The sequence below is a fragment of the Octopus bimaculoides genome, chromosome 14 (assembly GCF_046866305.1).
Source record: "Octopus bimaculoides isolate indiv1 chromosome 14, ASM4686630v1, whole genome shotgun sequence".
Lineage (NCBI taxonomy): Eukaryota > Metazoa > Mollusca > Cephalopoda > Octopoda > Octopodidae > Octopus > Octopus bimaculoides.
The window spans coordinates 44,917,957-44,941,120 of NC_142941.1; the positions used below are offsets into that span (position 1 = coordinate 44,917,957).

Here is a 23,164-nt window from a genome sequence, read left to right on the forward strand (position 1 = left end):
AACAAAAATACTGAAAGGCATAATGATAATTTGATATTAATTACTGTGAAGAACAGTATTTCATTTTACATCCATCATACATTTCCAAGCATATCACAGGTCTACAAGTCAATATTGTGTCTCACCCTGTGTTAGCAGGGCGATATTCTCACTTTTAAATTTATCTCTCTAGATTGTCTAAAGAATTCATAGTCAGCATTGCAGAACATCATAACTTGCAGTGAAGGTTCAGAGTTCTATATAAAATTTATGGAGATAAACTTAAAAGTGAGAATAACAATTTCCTACATAGGCAGAATGATAGAAATTTGGCAGGAAAGGAACAATCAGTCAAATCAAATCCAATATTTGACTGGTTCTTTATTTCATCAACCCACGCAGTATAAAACACTAAGTTGACTTCAGTGGGATTTGAACTCAAAATGATGTAACTAAATGCTGCAAGGCATTATTCTTCAATTGTTGGATGTTCTACCAATCCTGCTTTTATATTTTAGAATAGTGAAACAATAAGTTATGAATTCCTTATGCCATTTTTTAAACCAAGTACATTGCTAATGTAAAACAGATATCCTGATGTTAGGAAGTTGTCTCCCTTGACTCTTGCTCTCCACTTCAAGATTTTCTGCTGTTCTGTTAAGCTTCATTCATTGTTTGATGATTATGTCAAATACTACTTCCAAGATTATCATTTATATAGCTATGCTTATCTGTATTTGACAAATACATATTGTCAACCAGGGAGGACAAAGAGAAAATACTGGGTTTGAAATAACCGTTAACAAGAAGTGTATCATGCTAAAATTACATCACATAGTTTGCACACAGGAATACAAGATATAATGGTGCATGTAATTAAATAGCTAAAACTATTTGCTAAAAACAAACACAGGGCTGGTAATTTTTGTTATTCTTTTCAGTCAATCGATTACCCTAAATTGGCACTTTTTTTTATCAGTCCTAAGATGACAAAAGGCAAAGTTGACTTCAATGGGATTTGTTCAGAACACAGAGATCAGAATAGATATCATGAGACATTGTATCTGATACCTTAGCAACACTGCCAGTTCAACACCTAAATGTAAAGTCTTGATAGATAATTGTTTTTCATTCGTTCAGTAACGTAAATTCTTGATAATTTCCTGTTGTTTAAATTATCTTCTAATTTTATCATTTATCATTTACTTGCTTTAGTCATTAGACTGAAGCCATGCTGGAGCACCACCTTGAAAGATGTAGTCAAACAAATCGACCCCAGTACTTAAGCCTGACACATTCAATTAGTCTCTTTTGCCAAACCACTAAGTTATCGGTACATAAACACCAATACTAGTTATCATGTGATGGTAGAGAACAAACTCAAAGACACACTTCAATGATCACAAGTTCAACACCCCGAACCACTAGTTCACAGGCCTTCGCATCATTCACATCACTCACATCACCTCTAATAGGCTCCAACAATATTCCCCTTCAACTTTTACCTGTGATAGTCTCTCACAAATATTCTAAAGAAGAAAGATAAAGAATACAGTAAATGCTTCAATTACTAAAATTTCAAATCTAAACAAGCTGGAATGTGTTGTAAGCAAAGAGCAATTACTTGAAATTTAAAAAGAATAATAATTAGATAAAATATTCAAAATACTATAGAGAAAAAAATTTTTTTTAAAAAAGAGTTATGTAAAACCAAGCAAGATTAACAACAACACAAAAAGTTCACACATTTCGCCAGATACTTAATGGCTGGAATAATCTTTTATGAGGAGAATCTAGTGCTTAGGATAAACAAAGAAGAATTTTAAACTAATAGTAACTTTCTATTTTAAAAAAATAAATAAACAGGTGGTGATGTGAGGTGCTTTATTGAAATTCCCAAGTTTCACAATTGCTAAGGAATTTATTCGAAATTTCTCTAGAAAATATATTTACACAAATATGAATGTAATTCTCTTAAGAGAGTGTTATGAATATTTAAAAGGTACTGTCAAGTAATCTTTATAATAATTTTTTTTCTCTAAGCACGAGGTCTAAAATTTTGGGGGAGCGGGCTAGTCGATTAGATCTTTATAATAATTTTTTCTACTCAAGGCACAAGGTCTGAAATTTTGGGGGAGGGAGCCAGTCAATTAGATCGACCTCATTATACAACTTGTACTTAATTTATCAACCCTGAAAAGATGATAGGCAAGCTTTTTAATAGCCTGTTGACTCACCATCAAGGATAATATCTTTGGATTGTATGTTTTGGATTAACCAATGTGGTGGAAGCAGTACCAGATTTTGGACAAATGTGGCCTTGTGCTAATTAAGTTATGAGGACCCGTACTTGGGGACCCCTTACTTATAAAGGCCCTTCATTGGCCCTTTTATGTAAAATAATAACATGTAAAAGAGTTCACATTATTAATTTCACTTTTATAACTTTTAGGAATAACATTTGAATTCGAATGTTTGACATTTGAAAAATTCATCCAAAAAAAATTGGTGGGAGGCAGGAAGATGCCCCACTGCCCCAGTCAACAGAGTCCTGTGCTTAAGCACACCTAAGCACAATAGTAAATCCAGCACTGGGTGGAAGCGATCTGTTTCAAAGCAATATGATTTGGTCAGCAATTGAACTCCTGATGATCATCATAAATCTGATATACCCTCTTGGCAAATTATGATGCTTTCATACAATCTCTACTATATTTAAACATAGCATAATTTTTAAACAATGCATATACTATAATAATCTTGTTTTGTTAATATTTATATCAGTAGTATGTTTTATCACATATGCTAGTGATGCATGCACCAGTGGCATAAGTTATAAGAAGGTTTACTACACTTGGTTTATAACAGACTGTTGTGTTGACGGGCGAAGAAGTAGGATCTCCCAAGACATATAAATAGAGGTTGTCTGGCCGTGGCGGGGTGTGTTGAGTAGCAGTTGTGTAGCAGTTGAGTAGAGATCATCCGAAGGTGCTAGATAGCAGTAGCGTTGAGACATAACACAGACATAGTCAAATTTTTTGAGAAAGATGCCACATGAGGCATGGCTTATCATTAGGCAAGCCACACTACTAAAAAAAAAATTGAAGGTTGTTTCTTATTAGGCATCAGAAGGTCCTGCAGGTCACAAGTTGTCCATGACTGATTTGGAAACAGTACTTGGTTCTAATCCAGTCAAGTACTGTGTATGCATCCATAAATAATAGACTTGATAGTGATTCGTGATCAAACCAAGTGGAATGCTGGGTAAATGTAAATATCTGTTTATTGCTAATATGGTTATTAAACTCAGGTTAAATAGTCCTAAAATTTATGATCATATTAGCAATAAATCATTTCAAACGTTTAGATATTTTGCAGCATAGTGCTATGTAGATTCCAAGTTCAATATCTATATTCAATAACCTTATTTAGTAGCATAATAAGGATATCCCAGGTTCAATATCCACAGTATGAGACCAATATACATTTATACTAGTGAAATCATCAGCATCATCATTGTTGTCATCATTATCATTTAATGTCTGGCTTCCATGCTGCTATAGGTTGGATAATTTGTGACGGCCTGACAAGTCAGCAGAACTGCATCATATGTCAATGACTACAGTGGCATGGCTTCTATGACAAGGATGCCCTAGAGGCAAATCTATCTTTTAGTTTGTTTTGTTTTGTTTTTTTTCTATGTAGAAGGCAAATGCCTATAAACATCTTTATTAAATATATCATTCGATATCCCTACATTCTTTACTCGGATCCAAATTTTTCCCAAGCAGAATTAGTTATTTCCAATAAACACAAACTGAAGCTTCCTGGGTTTTTCTTATGAACTCAGCAACCCACTCTATACTCAATGAGCTTCACCACTGATTAGGTTGCTTCATAACAGATATGCTATTTCCAGTGATTTACTGATGCATAAGCACTGCCTTTGTGAATGGACTAACTGACCTATCTTTGGTTACAGTTTTACATTACAGAACATTTTATTGGAATGCTGCTTCTTACGTATGTGAGTGTGTAATTGTGTGAGTGTATATTCACGGTATTATTGGAAACATTTCTGTTAATAATGTTTACCTATCTCTAGCAAAGATCTGAGGTGATAATGCTTACCGTTTTCTTCCATTATTGGTAACTGGATATTGTTATTCTTTGTATTAGACTTTGGCACTTTGGATTATTTCACTGCTGAAAAAAATAAGTTTTCCATGAAAGTACGATTATTGTTGTTGCATCTTAATTTCTTGTAATATAAATGAATGCATATGTTTGTGGATTCTAAATAACTTATCTAGCTATATATATATATACATACACATGAATAGATATATATATATATACATATATATATGTATGTATGTGTGTGTATATATGTATGTATATAATGTACTGTTCCATGATAGAAAATTCAACAAAAAAAGTACTCCATCTGGTAAGAGAACTATTATTTATTTAAGGACGCAATACATGTTTGTGCCTGAAGAATGTGTTTAAAATATTTCTCAACACATGAAATTAATAGTAGTACTTAAAGATATGTATTGTGTCCTTAAATATATATATATATATATATATATATATATAGATAGATAGATAGATAGATCTTTATATATGTATGTATGTATATGCATGTATTTTTGCATGCAAGTGTATGTGTGTATGCGTGTGTCTTAAAGATAAATTGTCCTCTAGATATGCGAATGTATTCATATATATATATATGCTTGCATGTATATTTGTATGTATATGTGTATGTGTTTGTGAATGAATGTGTGTGTGAGTGTGTATGAACATTTTTACCATGCAGCTATCATATTTTCCTTCATCCATTTCTACTTGTTTTTCTATGCCAGCATGTGTTAGTTGAATATTTGTATTCTTGAGGCATTGTTTTACAGCCAAATGCTCTTCTTATTGCTAATCTTAAGAGGTTTTTCAAGCAACTGATTGCTTATTCCACACATCTTTGAAACCACAGAACCCTTGCAAGATATGCTAACAGAGAAAGTGATGACAACATCATCACCAATTGTAACATTGGTAAAGGTAAACATTCTAACAGACACATACACCCAATAATATATGTATACGCATATATACCTACACATCTACACATACTCACACATATAGCTTCATGGAGCTTTTGTAAACCAAATTTATTCACATGGCATTGGTCAGCCTAGTGCTACAGCAGCACACGCTTGCCCAAGGTACCATACAGTGGGACTGAGCCCATAATTAAATCATTCAAGGTTTTCAACAACTTCTTCTACAGACAGTTTCAAATTTGGATGCAGGGGAATGTTTTCCACACTCTAGATTTAGAGCAATAGGTCATCATGGTGAGATCAGCTACTTCCTCATCAGCATCATCATTTAACGTCCATTTTCCACACTGGCATGAGTTGGACAGTTTGACCAGAGCTGGAAAGTTGGATAGCTACACCAAGTTCCAGTCTGATTTGGCTTGGTTTCTACAGCTGGATGCTCTTCCTAATGCCAACCACTTTGCAGAGTGTGCTCGATGATTTTTTTTATATGGTGCCATAAAACGCACATATAATTATTACCAGTGATGGAATCAAGGAGAAAATGAGATGTGGTAAGTAATAATTAGTAGATTGCACAGAATCTGTTAAGAAACTGAGAATTTGGGATTATCTTCTTTGTACATCAATAAATATCTATGTTTTTTTTTTTTTGTCATTATAAGACAATGTGTCCTGGAAATGACTTTAAACTTCATCCAGTAGTGGGGCTTCTGGATCTGGAATTCCAGGGTTTTGAGGGAAGTGTAATATGTCTAAAATTAAGGACCTTTTGATAAATATGTCTAAAATTAAGGACCTTTTGATAAATTGTTTCCAAGTTTGCAAAATGATTATGAAAAACTACCTGTGGACATTATCTGCATAAAACAAGTGAATTCTATTTCATTTAATATAGTCTGCAAAAATATTACAGTGATTTATAATAACTCTTGTAGTTGATCTGGAAGCCTATGCAATACAATGTGAGGATTAAGATCAGACACCATATTAGCAATGGCAAATCTGTAATTGATTTGGAAGCAGCCAATGCAATATAAGTCTTAGGATTAAGACTAGACTCTGTAACACCAAGTCAAATCTGTTCCAATGTATGATTCCCAGTTCTGGTGAGTGAAAAAAGTGGACTTAAACATATGGATGCCTGAAGAAAGTATGTTACATCTTCTTCTGGTGCAACAAATTGCCAATTGAGGAACTGTACCACAAAACTGGTTTTGGAAATGTGGTCCTTGAAATAAAATTTCTGACAGCTCATAAGACTGGATAATGCTCTCAGAATGGACCAGGACAGAGTTGCTTAAGGTGGCATTATAATAGACATCATCTAAAAAGCATCAAAGAACACCTGATATTGAACAGTTAAAAGTTAGCTGAGAGAAATGGATTTTGATATGGAACGAGGCAAAGAGATTTTAAAGATCAGTTTGAAGGGTATCAAATAGGTAATGTCTTATTTCCTACTAGGGAAGTAGAGCATTAAACATCATCATCATCATCATCATCATCATCATCGTTTAACGTCCGCTTTCCATGCTAGCATGGGTTGGACGATTTGACTGAGGACTGGTGAAACCGGATGGCAACACCAGGCTCCAGTCTGATTTGGCAGAGTTTCTACAGCTGGATGCCCTTCCTAACGCCAACCACTCAGAGAGTGTAGTGGGTGCTTTTACGTGTCACCCGCACGAAAACGGCCACGCTCGAAATGGTGTCTTTTATGTGCCACCCGCACAAGCCAGTCCAGGGGCACTGGCAACGATCTCGCTCGAAAATCCTACAGGAGCCAGTCAGGCGGTACTGGCAACGGCCACGCTCAAAATGGTGCATCTCATGTGCCACCCGCACAAGAACCAGTCCAGGGGCACTGGCAACGATCTTACTTGGCTTGCCGGGTCTTCTCACGCACAGCCCATTTCCAAAGGTCTCGGTCCGTAGTCATCGCCTCGGTGAGGCCCAATGTACGAAGGTCTTGCCTCACCACCTCAGCCCAGGTCTTCCTGGGCCTACCTCTTCCACGGGTTCCCTCAACTGTTAGGGTGTGGCACTTTTTCACGCAGCTATCCTCCTCCATTCTCACCACATGTCCATACCAGCGCAATCGTCTCTCTTGCACGCCACAACTGATGCTTCTAATGTTCAGCTTTTCTCTCAAGATACTTACACTCTGACGGGTATTCACATTGACATTACACATCCAACGGAGCATACTGGCTTCATTCCTTGCGAGCTTACGTATGTCCTCAGCAGTTACAGCCCATGTTTCACTGCCATGTAGCATGGTTGTTCGTACGCATGCGTCATACAGTCTGCCTTTTACTCTGAGTGAGAGTCCCTTTGTCGCCAGCAGGGGTAAGAGCTCTCTAAACTTTGCCCAGGCTATTCTTATTCTAGCAGCTACACTTTCAGCGCACCCACCCCCACTACTAACTTGGTCGCCCAGATAGCGGAAGCTATCGACTACCTCTAGTTTTTCACCCTGGAATGAGATAGAAGTTGTTTCCTGTTTGTTTGCAGTCTTTATTGCACCTGAACATCTGCCACAAACAAAAACTAACTTGCTAGTTAACCTGCCTTTGATGTTGCTGCACCTCTTATGTGTCCATAGCTTGCACCGGGTACATCTTATAGAGTTACTACCTACTCCTTTTCTACATACTGAGCAGGGCCATCTACCTGAAGGGGTTTGTGTTTTATCTACCTTCCTACTTATTAGGATTTTGGTTTTAGCTAGGTTGACTCTAAGGCACTTCAATTCTAGACCTTGCTTCCACACCTGAAACTTCTCCTCTAGTTCTGATAGTGACTCCGCAATTAGGGCAAGGTCATCAGCATAGAGGAGCTCCCAGGGGCAACCTGTCTTGAACTCCTCTGTGATTGCCTGGAGGACTATGGTAAATAATAGGGGGCTGAGGACGGAACCTTGGTGGACCCCTACCTCTACCCGGAATTCATTGCTGTACTCATTTCCAACCCTCACCTTACTGGCCGCATCTCTGTACATGGCTCGCACAGCTCTCACTAGCCATTCTTCTATCCCAAGTTTCCTCATTGACCACCAGATAAGGGATCGGGGGACCCTGTCAAAGGCTTTCTCCATGTCAACGAAAGCCAGGTACAGAGGTTTATCCTTGGCTAGGTATTTCTCTTGCAACTGTCTCACTAGAAATAAGGCATCAGTAGTGCTTTTACCTGGCACGAACCCAAACTGCATCTCATCTAAATTGATTCGCTCCCTAATTAGTTGGGCTATGACCCTCTCTGTAACTTTCATAACCTGATCTAACAGCTTGATGCCTCTGTAATTATTTGTATCTAAAGCGTCCCCTTTACCTTTGTAGCAGTTGACTATGATGCTGCTACACCAGTCATAGGGTATGACTCCTTCGTGTATCACCTGGTTCGTAATACGGGTGACTAGGCTATAGCCAACACTGCCAGATATTTTGAGCATCTCTGCAGTGATTCCTGATGGGCCGGGGGCTTTCCCGGTCTTCATACTCTTAATTGCTTTATCTACCCTGGTACTATCAACTCGGATAGCTGGTCCCTCTATTGGGTCGACATAAGGCAGGCTCTCTTTCTCCCATTCATTCTCTTTATTAAGCAATCTATCGTAGTGGCATCTCCAGACCTCTTTCTTTGCATCCTCATTTAATGCAAGCGTACCATCATCCATGCGAACACATTTCTCTCCTACAACATCACTATTCTCTCTCCTACACTGTCTTGCAACCCGAAATACCTCGAGTCTTTGGTCCTCACGGCGCAGAACATTGGCAAATCTTTCCTTATCTGCTTCCCCTCTGGCTAAATAAACCTGTCGCCTAGCCTCCCTTCTGGCACATTGGTACAATTCCCTGCTACCACCGTTCTTCCAGTCCTTCCAAGCTTGTTTCTTTTGTCTAATAGCCCTGTCTACCGCCTTGTTCCACCACCACGTTACTCTGGGTTGGGAGGGGACCTTACACCACCCACAAATCTGGTCGGTGGCTTTCAACAGGTTGTCCCGCAGAAATCTCCAATTGTCTTCCACGTTGTATGATGCTATATCCCCTTCTATTTCGTTAAATGCTTCAAGTAACTTGTCTCTAAGTCTCTGTCCGTTTGCAGGGTCTTTAAGCTTCCACACCCTTCTTCTCCAAGCCTGTCTAACTCTGGGCACCCATTTTGCCTTGATCCCAAAGTCGCTAACTACTAATCTATGTTGTGGGGTACATTCTTCGCCAGGGTAGGTTTTGGCATTTATAAGCCGCCCTCTTTCCCTATTTCTGGCGAGGATGTAGTCGATTTGGCTAGAGTGTCTGCCGGAGCGGTAGGTGACTAGGTGACTGGCAGGTTTCCTGAAGTTGGTATTGCAGACCATAAGATTGGTTGCATCACAGAACTCCAGCAGTCTGGTTCCCTCCTCGTTGCGGGAACCGAAGCCATAGCCTCCATGTATGCCATGGAAGCCCCCAGCACGACGTCCGACATGACCGTTGAAGTCTCCAGCCACAAAGAGAAGGTCCCTGTCACTCGTCGACGAGGTAGTTTGCAAGAGGGTGTCATAGAATTGGTCTTTCAGACCATCTGGTAGCCCAGGTTGAGGTGCATAGGCTGAGATGACAGTAGCTAATCTATGATGAAGCACTAGTCTGATCTTAAGTACTCTGTCACTTACTCTAACGACCTCGATTACCTTATCCACCCATTTCTCCGCTAGAAGTATTCCTACGCCCCCGACCCCGTCAGTGTTCCCTGCCCAGAAAATCTTGTACCTGTGTTCTTTGCCTGTGAGGAACCTTGCAGAACCTCCTCTCCAATGAATAAGCCTTGCAGTGAAGAGAAGGAAACATAGGTTTAATGGTTAATGTTAATAAAATCTAGTTAGGGCAAAAAATGGGGAGACAACTTCATGATTTTAATTAAATTTGAATTATACATAGAGTGAAGAAATAAAAAACATAAACTTGAAGACCAATAATAATTTCACCTGATCACACGCACACACACACATGCATAGACATGTAAAATTATAATATGGTTATCTTATGTTTATGCCAATATTTGTCATAGTTCCATTCAGTGTTTGAATATACTGAAATGTGTTAAATAAAGACAGGAGATAAAACTAAGATACACAACATCAGGAACATTACTGTTTAGTTAAATGTTGTATTTAGATAAATTTTGGTGTTTACATAAATTTTGATGTTTAGACAAATCTTTCTGTTTAGATAAATCGTAAATAAAAGTATTTGATAGATGCTGGTAAACTATCTCTAGTACAAAGAAACAGCTGTACATTCATATAACACTCTGTTGCTGACCTTAAAAATATTCTATTTATTAACCGAGAGTGAGAACAGGCAATTCACTTTCCTACTAAAGATTCCAGCAGCATTGATTACTTTTTGTGTTATCTTCTAACCTTTGCTTATTTTGGATATTTTCTTTCTATTCATCCAGTCAAACAAATTTTTGAAACTTTAAAAAATATTACAGCACTAAAATTTTTATTATTTTAAATACCCCAGTGTTTGTAAACTTTTTATTTTCATTTTTTTGCTTTTGGTTTTTGTTTTTTTTAATTTGCTTATTTTGAAGCAGTGCTTCTGTACAGGGTTACACAAGGGCTCCTAGCCATAGAAATCATGCCAAAGAAGACATTGAAGTATGACACAGTCCTCCAGTTCATTGGATCCTATCAAACTGTCCCATCTATGCTGGCATGGAAGATGGATGTTAACGATGATTATGATAATAATGACGACGACAAGGATGATGCTGATGATAACGATCGTGAAGATGATAATGATGGTGATGATGATGACAAACAATGGTTATTCTAGCTCTTATTAGTGTTAATCATTCTGATAAAACAAACATGGAAATATTTTAGCTGCAATCAGGGAATAGTATTCCTCCAAAATTTGTGAAATCAAAATAAAACAAGGCATATAGATGACCAGAGAATGGAACAAAAAAAAAAAAAAAAAAAAAAGAAACAAGAAATATTGATTACCTCCAATATCTTGAATCATGAATTAAAAAATACCAAAACAGAATTATACAAAATTTAAAACTAAAATCATGAATATTTTAAAGAATAATTAACAACATATACAATTAATTATCAGACCACAACCTGAAACTGAAAGTAGCAGCTGCCATGTCAATAAACTGTCCAAAAAACACCCAAAAGCTTTGTAGTTTCTATCTTCTCATCAGAACTTCACTATGTTCATTGACCAGCGAATAAAAATTTAGCTGTCAATAACCTAGTCCACCTAACCATGCTAAGGTACCAATGAGAAGTATAAGATATAGGTGCAGGTGTGGCAAAGACAGATGAAATGTTGTTAAGCCCAACTAGGAACCTGGCCTAAATGCATGCAATATCATTTGCCCTGCTACAGACACCAAAGTACCAAATACTGCTTGTGTTAAATTGGCCAACAGATTAAATCAAGATCCCAAGAACAGGGACAGTCCATCTCAATGGACTTCCTGACAGTTTCTATCAATTTATATCTTACCCATAGAGGAACTGAACCCGAAACTCCAGTTTCAAAACCAACCTTCTAACTACACGACAATGTATGTTCTCAGTTATCAACCTCTCCATTTGTTGATATACATTGGATATAAGGGAATTTCATAGAATGCTTTACCTTTTTAGCTGTTGGTATCTTCACTGTAGTGGTTGATGCTTTCCATTCATTTGGTGGCTCAACGACAAAGTAAAAGAGACTGGCTGACTTCCTTAGGTGTGAGTACCTCTTCTCAGCAGGATTTCTTATGAAGGCAAAAGGGTTGTTTGTCTAAAAATAAAAGCAGATTCTCTTTTTGCATTCAATTCAATTTATAAAATAACAATAACAACAACAACAACAACAACAACAACAATAATAATAATAATTTTTTCATTTTATCTAGTTTCAGCTCATGAGCAGCGGCCATGCTGGGGCACTGCCATTTGGTGTTGCTACATAATTTTAATTTTACTTCACGAATGCTTTTCAGGAATTGACATTTGGTGCATGAGAGAGTTTGGTGCGGCTGCCCTCATCTGCACCTCCTGCCACAAAATTGGTTCATCTGGGACACTTGATAATAATAATAATAATAATAATAGTAGTAATAATCCTTTCTACTGGAAGTACAAGGCCTCAAATTTGGGGGAAGGGATTAAGTCGATTACATCGATCCCAGTGCGTAACTGGTACTTATTTAATCAACCCTGAAAGGATGAAAGGCAAAGTCGATCCTGGCGGAATAAGAACTCAGAACGTAGCAACAGGCAAAATACCGCTAAGCACTTCCTCAGGTGTGCTAACGACTCTGCCAGCTCTCCACAATAATAATAATAATAATAATGATGATGATGATAATTTTTGAGGAACTTGTTGGAGAAATTGGAATTGATATGAGAGTAGGACATGCTCAGAAACCCACTTTATTGGGTACAATTAGAATCTCTAGATTGGTGCTTGAGTGCTAAGTATAATGTAATGAGAGATCCTGTGAGACCTTTCACAACAGGTTACTGTCCCCTCTTACAGAATTAACCAGAGCAAGTGAAATCAAGAGCTCTGAAAGTGAAATGGTGATGATGACAATGACGATAATAATAATAATAATAATAATAATAATGATAAACTGCATCCTGGGGTGAGGTCCCAGCTCATGAATGTGGAGTTAGCTCCAAGTTACCACTTCTCCCAGATCTACTCACTCCTGTGGTGGTGTTATGGGTCAAATAACAGAAGATGATCCTGTGAGTAAGGCAATGCATGACTCAAAAAAACAATGGCCTCTATACGTGTGTCACACAGGCCCATCTGTATGTGGAAATGCCTTGATGCCACATGAACCAGTTCCCCTACTGATGGATTAGATAGACCCTGTGTGCCAAGGGTAAACTTGGGAGAACAAGAGACAAACAGTGTAAACTGTAAATAAACCAGCGGAAGTCAACCACACCTGGAATCTTTCTCAACAAAACTCATGAATCTTCAGGTTTTAGATGGAAACCCTTGATTGTTGATGTCTGTCAGGATGGCACATGAGAAAAGAAATAATTAAAAACGTCTACTTTATTTTTTCGTAATTAAAAGCTAAATTTGAATTTTTTCATTGCTGAGTTAGAAACTTTATAAATGATGAACTTTTTGAGTTTTGCAGGAATGCTTCCACCAGCTATTTACAGACAGAACAGGGCATCCACATGATTGCCTAACTTGCTAGGAATAGCAGTCAAACCCTCCTCAAACTATATGATTCATGAGGCCAATGAAGAATAACCTGGAGTTAAAATTACAGTTGTGTACAATGTGTGTGTATGCTTGTATGTATATGTATATATGTGTGTGCATATGTATATGTGTATATGTATATATATATATATATATATATATATATATATATATATATATACACACACACACACATATACATATGTGCATGTGTATGTATATGCCTGCAATTTTTTACCTGTTGCATTGGTAGACTTCTTGATGTACTTGAAGCAATCCATTTATTTTGTGGTTCAAGTACAAAGTAGAATTGACTTGTTGATTCGGTCAATTGAGAATCATTGGTCTGGAAAGAAATAAGAAGAAAAAACAAATATGATGAGAAGGTTAAGAAAACACTTCTAAAAGAGAGCAATGTCAAATTCATTTCATTGTACAAATCATCATAAAACATATCTATATACAAAATTATTGTATATAAATGCTTTGATTAGAATAGGTCATGATATCCTTATGTTGTAAGAAGTTCCTAAAAGATAGAATATTCTCATCCAACTCCAACCAGTATATAACTGTTATTCTATTATTCTTTTACATGTTTCATTCATTAGACTGCGGCCATGCTGGGGCACCACCTTGGTAAAAAAAAAAAAGAAATGTTGCCCTGGTAGAGGCTTGAACTCACAACCTCCGCATTTCTTTAAACTTGGGAATTAACACAAGGAAGGTACTGTCTATAAGTATGGCGCACAAACCAATTTTGCCACCAGGGTATATAAAATGTTGAGGATAAGGATCATCGTTGACAGCATCGCCATCATCATTTAATGCCCATTCTCCATGCTGGCATGGGTTAGATAGCTTGACAGGAACTGGCAAGGCCAGAGGCCTCACCAGGTTCTGTAGTCTGTTTTGGCTTGATTTCTACAACTGGATCCCTTTCCTAACACCAATGACTTTACAGAGAGTACTGGGTGCTTTTTATGTAGCACCATCACCAGTGCATTTTACATGGGACCATCACCAGTGCTTTTTATGCGGAACCAGCACCAGTGCAAACTCACTTCTGAAATCATTTGAATATTTTATTTATTGATTGGCTTTTTTTTTTTTTAGATCAAATGTATGTTCAGCCTGTATGTGTTTGCTTAACTTGCTAGAAAATACAACCAAATCTCCCTCGAATTAAATCCTATCATAATAAAAATATATATATATTTTGGATCTTCTTCTTCTTCTTCTTCTTCTTCTTCTTCTTCTTCTTCTTCTTCATTCCTCTTCTTCTTCTTCATTCTTCTTCATTCTTCTTCATTCTTCTTCTTCTTCTTCATTCTTCTTCTTCTTCTTCTTCTTCTTCTTCATTCTTCTTCTTCTTCTTCTTCTTCATTCTTCTTCTTCATTCTTCATTCTTCTTCTTCTTCATTCTTCTTCTTCTTCTTCTTCTTCATTCTTCTTCTTCTTCTTCTTCATTCTTCTTCTTCATTCTTCTTCTTCTTCTTCTTCTTCTTCTTCTTCTTCTTCTCCTTTTTCTTCTTCATTCTTCTTCTTCTCCTTTTTCTTCTTCTTCTTCTTCTTCTTCTTCTTATTCATTCTTCTTCTTCTTAGTCTCCCAAGTCCAAGAAAGCTGATTCCATAATTTCTTGCTGAACAAGATGCACGGATGATTTGTTTGCACCAATCAAATGCTTGAGCTGTACATGAGCTCACTCTCCCTCTTCCTCCATCAAATCAACACTGTCTGTACAGGTGCATGCTATTTCCTATTCTTTTTCTGTCTTACAAGTTAACTTGATAAACTCTCTAGAGCTGGTGACATGAAAAAGAGCATCCAATAAATACTGTAAAGTGGTTGAAGTTAAGAAGGGCATCCAGCTGTAGAAATCAGGAACTCAGGAAATCCCTGAGGTTTGCTGGATCCTGTCAAACCTTCCAAATCAGGCCAGCATTGAAAATGGATGTTAAATGACAATCATCATCATGATTGTGATTATCTTCTAACAGACTAAATCTCTGTTGATTTTGGCTGGTAATTAATTTTTGATTTCTGTAGAAATACTTCCTCGAGCTCCTAACAGAAATAACAGGGTATCTACATAGTCACTTAGCCCATTGGAAATAGCTGTCAAACGCCCCTCAAATTATATCATGCATGTAATTTTAGATATAAAATGTGGAATAGTCACAGCTAGAATTCCTTTGATAATACATGTACAATGGTGATTTTGACAATAAGTATTCAATCTACTGAACTACCTGCTCATAGAATTGGTATGTAAGTAGCTGAGTTCTCTTCAAACATATGTACCTTTAATGTAATTATCAGCACAACAAAGCATATGACAAGACAGGGCAGTTTTTGAATTACATGTACAATCTTTCTGATGGGCTTCAGCACAATCTCTGTCAACCCAGTTTCACTCATAAGGCTTGAGTGAAGTCGAAGCTAAGGCAAAAGACACTTGCTAAATATGCATCACATTGGGACTGGATCTGGATTTTCATGATTGTGAAATGAACTTTCTATCTGTTCGACTTCGCTGCAGCATCGATAGATTATAAAATAAGAATGAACTCACTGTATACAGTGCTCAGGTACACTACAACTCATCAGAAAAAGGGACCAAATCTACATGATCAGCATATAGAATATGCACAAGAAGTGCAGAGTGAATATTCTTTTATTCTTTTATTCTTTTACTTGTTTCAGTCATTTTGACTACAGCTATGCTGGAGCACCGCCTTTAGTCAAACAAATCGACCCCAAGACTTATTCTTTGTAAGCCTAGTACTTATTGTATCTGTCTCTTTTGCTGAACCACTAAGTTACATAAACATAAACACACCAATCGGTTGTCAAGCGATGGTGGGGGGACAAACACAGACACAGAAATACATACATATATATATATATATATATATATATATATATATATATATACGACTGGCTTCTTTCAGTTTCCTTCAACCAGATTCACTTACAAGGTTTTGGTCAGTCCGAGGCTATAGTAGAAGACACTTGCCCAAGGTGCCACACAGTAGGACTGAATCTGGAACCAAGCTGTTGGGAAGCAAGCTTCTTGCCACACAGCCACTCATTAAAAATAAAGTTATCAAAGGTTAATTTCTTCTGCTCCTAGAGTCTCTCTCGTGGGAGGCTATCCAAAGCTGATTTCCTAGATCTGACAATTCATTTGATACTATATTACCATAAAATAAACTAAATCCCTAATTCTCTGACTTGTACTTTTATATATGCAAATTTTTGCAGTTATTACTTAACATAAGAAGAATGATACACAGATAACAATCCCATAATTTTCACAAATGGACTGGATTTTCCGGCATACAAATCAGCATAGTATGAATTCTAAACAAAGCATGAATTTATAAACATTGTCACTATCTTTCCAAATCCTGCTGCATTTCACATAGAATTTTTGGTCCTCCAAAGTCGTCTTGGTGTACAAGTCTGTCTACCTTTTTTGGGGCTGTGAATTTTGGTCTGAAAAATTTAACATGTGTGCCAGAAAATATGGTAAACTAAAGTTCTAAACAATTGTTTTTAAAGTCACTAATGGGTTACCTTTTGCCAACTCTGTTGTCTGAAACAGATTACTGTAGTTGATGGCATATAAGACACTTTTTTTCAAAAAAATAATTCCTAGAATTACCCCAGGTCTTATATGCAAATTTGGGTCTCCTGTGAGCTACTTTTGTTTCGGATGCTTGCTTTTTCTTAAATATGCTCTGCTCAAAGTAGGGAGCATGTAATATCCTTTCTACATTAAACCCAAGCCTGAAGTTTGGAGAAAGTGGGGGTGAGTAATCAATCACGACCTCAGTACAAGACTGGTACTTACTTTACTGACCCCCCAAAAGGTTGAAAGGCAAAGTCGACCATAATGGAATTTCAACTTAGAATGGCTCAGCATCTTTTATGCCATCAAATGCCGTTATAAGACACTATTATCTAATCTGGCCTCAACTGGTTTTAAACTTGGTACTGCTGGCTAATTAAACTGTTTCTCAATTAGTATAGTCATCTCTAAATCTAATACCAAATTTCATCAAGGTAAACTAAAACTGTTTAATACTTTAACTAAAGGTGCAGCACATAGATGTAATAAGTTACACCTACAAATAGACAGGACTACATATTAAATAATACTGTAAGTTATGCTTATAATAGTCATCACTATCATTGACCACTTTCCCACTTTTTAATGATCAATTTTCCATGCTTGCATGGGTTGGACAGAGTTTGCTGAGGCAGATTTTATACAACTTGATGTCTTTCCTGTCACTAACTCTCACTTAGTTCAAAACAAGGTAATATTTCCCCATAGCCAGACATGTTTCTGCAGGAAATTGGAAATAAATTACTCTGCTTGTATGACAGCAACACGATATTGGTTTTACTTGACTCAACAGGTCTTCTCAAGCGTATCATATTGCACGACACATCAGGGGTACTCTTAACTGGGCCGGACATGCGTGGCAGCAATCTCACTTTAATTGCGATGTCTTCTCAATCACAACATATCTCCAAAGATCTCGGCCTCCTGTCATTGCCTCTGTGAGGCCCAATGTTCGAAGGTCATGCTTCACCTCCTCATCCCATGTCTTCCTGGGTCTTCCTCTTCCACAAGTTCCTTCCACTGTTAGGGAGTGGCACTTCCTCACACAGCTGTCCTCATCCATACATAACACATGACCATACCAGCGCAGTCATCTCTCTTGCACACCACATTTGATGCTTCTTATGCTCAACTTTTCTCTCAGGGCACTTACACTCTGTTGTGTATGCACACTGACATTACACATCCAGTGGATCATACTAGCTTCATTTCTTTCAAGCCTATGCATGTCCTCAGCATTTGTGGCTCATGTTTCACTGCCGTGTAGCATGGCAGTTCACACACATGCATCATACAGTCTACCTTTCATCCTGAGTGAGAGGCCCTTAGTTGCCAGCAGAGGTAGGAGCTCCCTGAACTTTGCCCAGGCTATTCTTATTGTAGCTGCTACATTCTCAGAGCAACCACCCCCACTACAGACTTGGTCACCTAGGTAGCGAAAGCTATTAACTACTTCTAGTTTCTCCCCTGGCATATGATGGAATCTATTTTCTGTACATCTTCAGTGTTTATTGCCCCTCTGCATCTGCCACACAGAAAAACTATTTTCCCGGTTAACCTCCCTTTGATATTGCTGCACCTTTTATGTGTCCATAGCTTACACCAGGTACATCATATGGAGTTTCTACCCATGCCTTTTCTACAGATTGAGCAAGACCATCTACCTGAAGGGGATTCTGGTTTGGCAGCCTTTCTACTTACTAAGACTTTGGTTTTTGCTAGGTTGACCCTAAGGTCCTTCAATTCTAGACCTTGCCTCCACACCCTAAACTTCATCTCTAGTTCTGGCAGTGACTTGGCTATTAGGGCAAGGTCATCAGCATAGAGGAGCTCCCAGGGGCAGCCTGTCTTGAATTCCTCTATTATTGCCTGGAGGACTATCATGAAAAGAGGGGACTGAGGACTGATCCTTCATGAACACCTACTTCTACTCAGAATTTTTGACTCACCTTATTGACAGCATCCCTATATAGGGCTTGTACAGCTTTTATCAACCACTCATCTATCCCCAGTTTCTGCATTGACCACCAGATAAGAGATCATGGGATCCTGTCAAAGGCTTTCTCCAAGTCAACAAAAGCCAAGTACAGAAGTTTATCTTTGGCTAGGTATTTCTCCTGTAGTTGCCTTACCAGAAATATGGCATCAATGGTGCTTCTGCCAGGCACAAAACCAAACTGCATTTCAACTAGGCTAACTCTCTCCCCAATTAGTTGGGCTATGATCTTCTCTGTAACTTTCATCACCTGATCCAATAATTTGATACTCCTATAGTTATTTCTATCTCAAACATCACCTTTACCTTTGTAGCAGTAGACTATGGTGCTGCTACACCAGTCATTGGGTATGACTCCTTCATGAACTACCTGATTTACGATGCAGGCAACAAGACCATAACCTACACCAGCCAATATTTTAATCATCTCAGTGGTGATTCCTGATTGGCCAGGTGCTTTCCCTGTCTTCATATCCTTAATTGCTTTATCTACCAGAGTACTGTCGATTCAGGTAGCTGGTCCCTCAATTGGGTCAACTTTTGGCAGACTCTCCTCCTCCCATTCATTCTCTACATTCAGCAGTCTTTCATAATGGCATATTACAATAAAATAAAAGCAACTAAATTTCTATCTTCCACCATTTTTGATGATTATTCTTCAGAACATAAAACCAGAAGAAATGTTGCCATGCATTTTATCTGATGTGGTAACAATTCTGCCATCTCTGCCTTAAAGATTAGCTTAATATCAATGCTAGTGATAACATACATGGATTTATTCTTGATAGGATATATGGCTTTACCTATGACCATTTTACAGATCCTCCAAGACTAGTGGAAAGAAGGATTGAAGTTATCCTCAGATCAGAAACTTGATCTAAATGTTTGGCTTTTACCTGTACTCATACTTGCATTGGTAGCCAGGGGTGGATTGAACTGGCTTCAACCAACAACTTCACCACATCCTTTGCAAATGCCGACCACATCCAACAGTTGGCCACAGTTGAGGCTGTCCAGCAAGCAAAGTAATGCATCTGCCTGAAACTCAAAAATCCAGCTTGCAAATTTGACAAACACCCTACTGGGAAAGCAAGTTCACTGGACAGTACAGATGCTGTAGCCATTGCCATCATTTGCTGTTGAGGTGCAGAGTTCAGGTTCAAAGTTTCAGTGGAAATACAAATTCACATGTGGTCGTCGGTCACTTGTATACACATTTTGGAATAGCGTGACCTGTAGCAGCTCATCTTGGCACCAATTATCAACCACCACAGAGCAAACATAACCTTGGCTTGCAATGGAATTGATTCTGTTAAATTCATCCAAGGGTCAGTTGATGTGTTAAACTGGATGAGAGATTAAGAGCACCAATCCAAGAATGGGGACCATCATCCTTCTACTCTGATAGATTTCTACACAGATTCCGTCAAACAAATTTCTCTCACAAGGCTTTGTTTGACCTGAGGCTGTAGTATAGAAGATACTTGCCCAAGGTACCACACACTGGCATTGATCCCAAAACTACATTATGAACACCTACATCTATTGCCACAGCCATGACTGCAATTAGTAAACCAATCCATAGAGTAAACCTCTATAATTATCACTATTACAGCTACTATTGTAAGATTACAATTACAGGTACTACTCTATAATGAGTGTTTATTACTGATACCACATTTATTACTACTGCTGCTGCTGCTGCTGCTGCTACTACTACTACTACTACAACTACTACAACTACTACAACTACTACTACTACAACTACTACTATTACTACTACTACTACCACTGTTGCTGTTGTTGTTGCTGTTGTCGTCGTCGTTATTGTAGGTGGTGGTGGTGGTGGTGGTGGTGCTGCTGGTGCTGCTGCTGCTGTTGTAGTTACTGAAGCTATTGTTACAACGATGATTGCTGTTATTAATTTTTACTTTGTTAGATTTGATTTTTGATGTTGTTGTTGTTGTTGTTGCATTGCAGATTATTTTTGTTATACTGCAACTGGTGGTGTCACCAATGCTGCTGTGTTTAGGGTTACTACTACTACTACTACTTCTGCAGTATGCTAGCAATACTACTACTACAAGCCACTACCACTACTGCTACAACCCACCACCACCACCATCACTACTACTATTACTTCTGCTATTACGACTACTACTACTACTGCTACTGCAGTATGCTAGCAATACTACAATTACAAGCGATTACCACTACTACTACAATCCACCACTATCACTATTACTACTCCTACTACTATTGTATGTGTGAGGTTTTCTTTGAGGAAGTCTGGTAGTTGCCCACGTACACAAGTTTCCTCTATCTATACCACTAATGTTTATTCAAGGGAAGGGTCGATTCAACTTTAGCACCAGTGTTGTTGCAGGTGTTGCTGTCAGGTGGCAAAGAGCTGGAACAAGGCATCTTACAACAAGACATCTTGCTCAACTCCCAAAAAGGTCAGCCAATCCAATGCTCTGGATTGGTACATTTTACCAACTGCAAAAGCTTGTCTGGTATGGTCAAATATCCTGCCACAACTCCCTGTCTGAAACCATTCTCCAAGGCACAGTTGGGAGTGGGTGAAAGAGAGGCAGATGAAGAAAATCCTGGTTTGACAGCATCAAGAACTGGACAGGTTACAGCACAATGACCTTGCTACACATGACAGGGAACAGAGACCAGTGACAATGGTTGACTCTATGAAAGCATCTACAGTGGCATCCCAATGCTTGGTTACATCAGTTAAGGGGTCTTAATGATGATGATGAAAGAATTAAAGGCAAAGTTGACCTAGGCAGGATTTGAACACTGAGAATAGGAATTTAGAACAGATACCATGAGGCCCCTAACAACTTAGCCAATTCTCCTCCTTAAAAATAGTTTATGTTATTTATATATAAAGTATCCATAAAATCTTGTTCAATGATTGTTATTTTTATTAATCTGCTCTTGAAGTTAAATACTTCAGAAGGTGAATGTTGTAATTGTTGTTGTTTTTGTTTAGCCCTAGGTCAATCTCAAACAAGCAGACCAATGGTTACTTAAATGGGTCTCCATCAGGGACAACAACAAGGGCTCCAGTTAATCTGATCAACAGAACAGCCTGCTCATGAAATTAACATGCAAGTGGTTGAGCACTACACAGACATGTGTACCCTTAACATAGTTCTCAGGGAGATTCAGCATGACAGAGAATGCCACAAGCTTGGCCCTTTCAAATACAGGTACTACTCATTTTTGCCAGCTGAGTGAACTGGAGCAACATACCACCAGGGATCAAACTTACAACAACATTATGATCATGAGCTGAACACACTAATCTCTAATCCATCCATACACCTTCATTCTTTGTTTACTTAAATGACATGGAAACCAGGTAACAGGTCTTGTAAGTCCAAGGGCTTACTCTTTTACTCTTTTACTTGTTTCAGTCATTTGACTGTGGCCATGCTGGAGCACCACCTTTAGTCGAGCAAATCGACCCCAGGACTTATTCTTTGGAAGCCTAGTACTTATTCTAGCGGTCTCTTTTGCCGAACCGCTAAGTTACGGAGACGTAAACACACCAGCATCGGTTGTCAAGCGATGTTGGGGGGACAAACACAGACACACAAACATATACACACACATACATATATATATATATATATATATATATATATATATATATATATATATACATACATATATATACATATATATGACAGGTTTCTTTCAGTTTCCATCTATCAAATCCACACACAAGGCTTGGATCAGCCCGAGGCTATAGTAGAAGACACTTGCCCAAGGTGCCATGCAGTGGGACTGAACCCGGAACCATGTGGTCGGTAAGCAAGCTACTTACCACACAGCCACTCCTACGACTTAAGAAAAACATAATTAAAAAAATGAGCCATATTACTTTAAGATGATATAGCTATCTTTTTACAGTATAATTTTTGCTTATCTGCATCTTTCCACCTGTACCATATTTCTATCTTAACCTTCTTCATACTAACTCATCTGAATCCACCCATGACTCTATGATATAAAGTTACCATTTTAAAGTAATGTAAATTAAAACATTCCCTCAAAATTTCTGTTTAATTTATGTACTGAACACCAACTTAATGGCGAAGTTATTTGACTGAATTCTACATTATTTTCACAATTAATTGAAACATGCACAAGCAGTGCATTCCAACAGCAGTAAGATATCTGTTATGCATTCCTACAATACACCAAACCCCTGTCTTACAAGCT

The 23,164-nt window shown here is 38.0% G+C and overlaps 1 protein-coding gene across 22 annotated transcripts in view; it reads right to left on the reverse strand.

Moving 5' to 3' along the window:
* Positions 1 to 23,164, reverse strand: part of LOC106872895 (protocadherin beta-15) — a 181,419-nt gene that overhangs the window by 10,067 nt on the left and 148,188 nt on the right. For 13 of the 22 annotated variants that reach the window (XM_052973036.2, XM_089362764.1, XM_052973040.2 and 10 more), the window contains 3 exons: positions 13,524 to 13,631; positions 11,702 to 11,851; positions 4,111 to 4,185 (listed from right to left, as the gene is read on the reverse strand). In XM_052973036.2, coding sequence (XP_052828996.1) covers positions 4,180 to 4,185; positions 11,702 to 11,851; positions 13,524 to 13,631 — 264 coding nt within the window. In that variant the 3' untranslated portion in view covers positions 4,111 to 4,179. The remainder of the gene's footprint in view (positions 1 to 4,110; positions 4,186 to 11,701; positions 11,852 to 13,523; positions 13,632 to 23,164) is intronic. The other 9 variants (XM_089362766.1, XM_089362757.1, XM_089362762.1 and 6 more) reach the window with 1 other exon arrangement.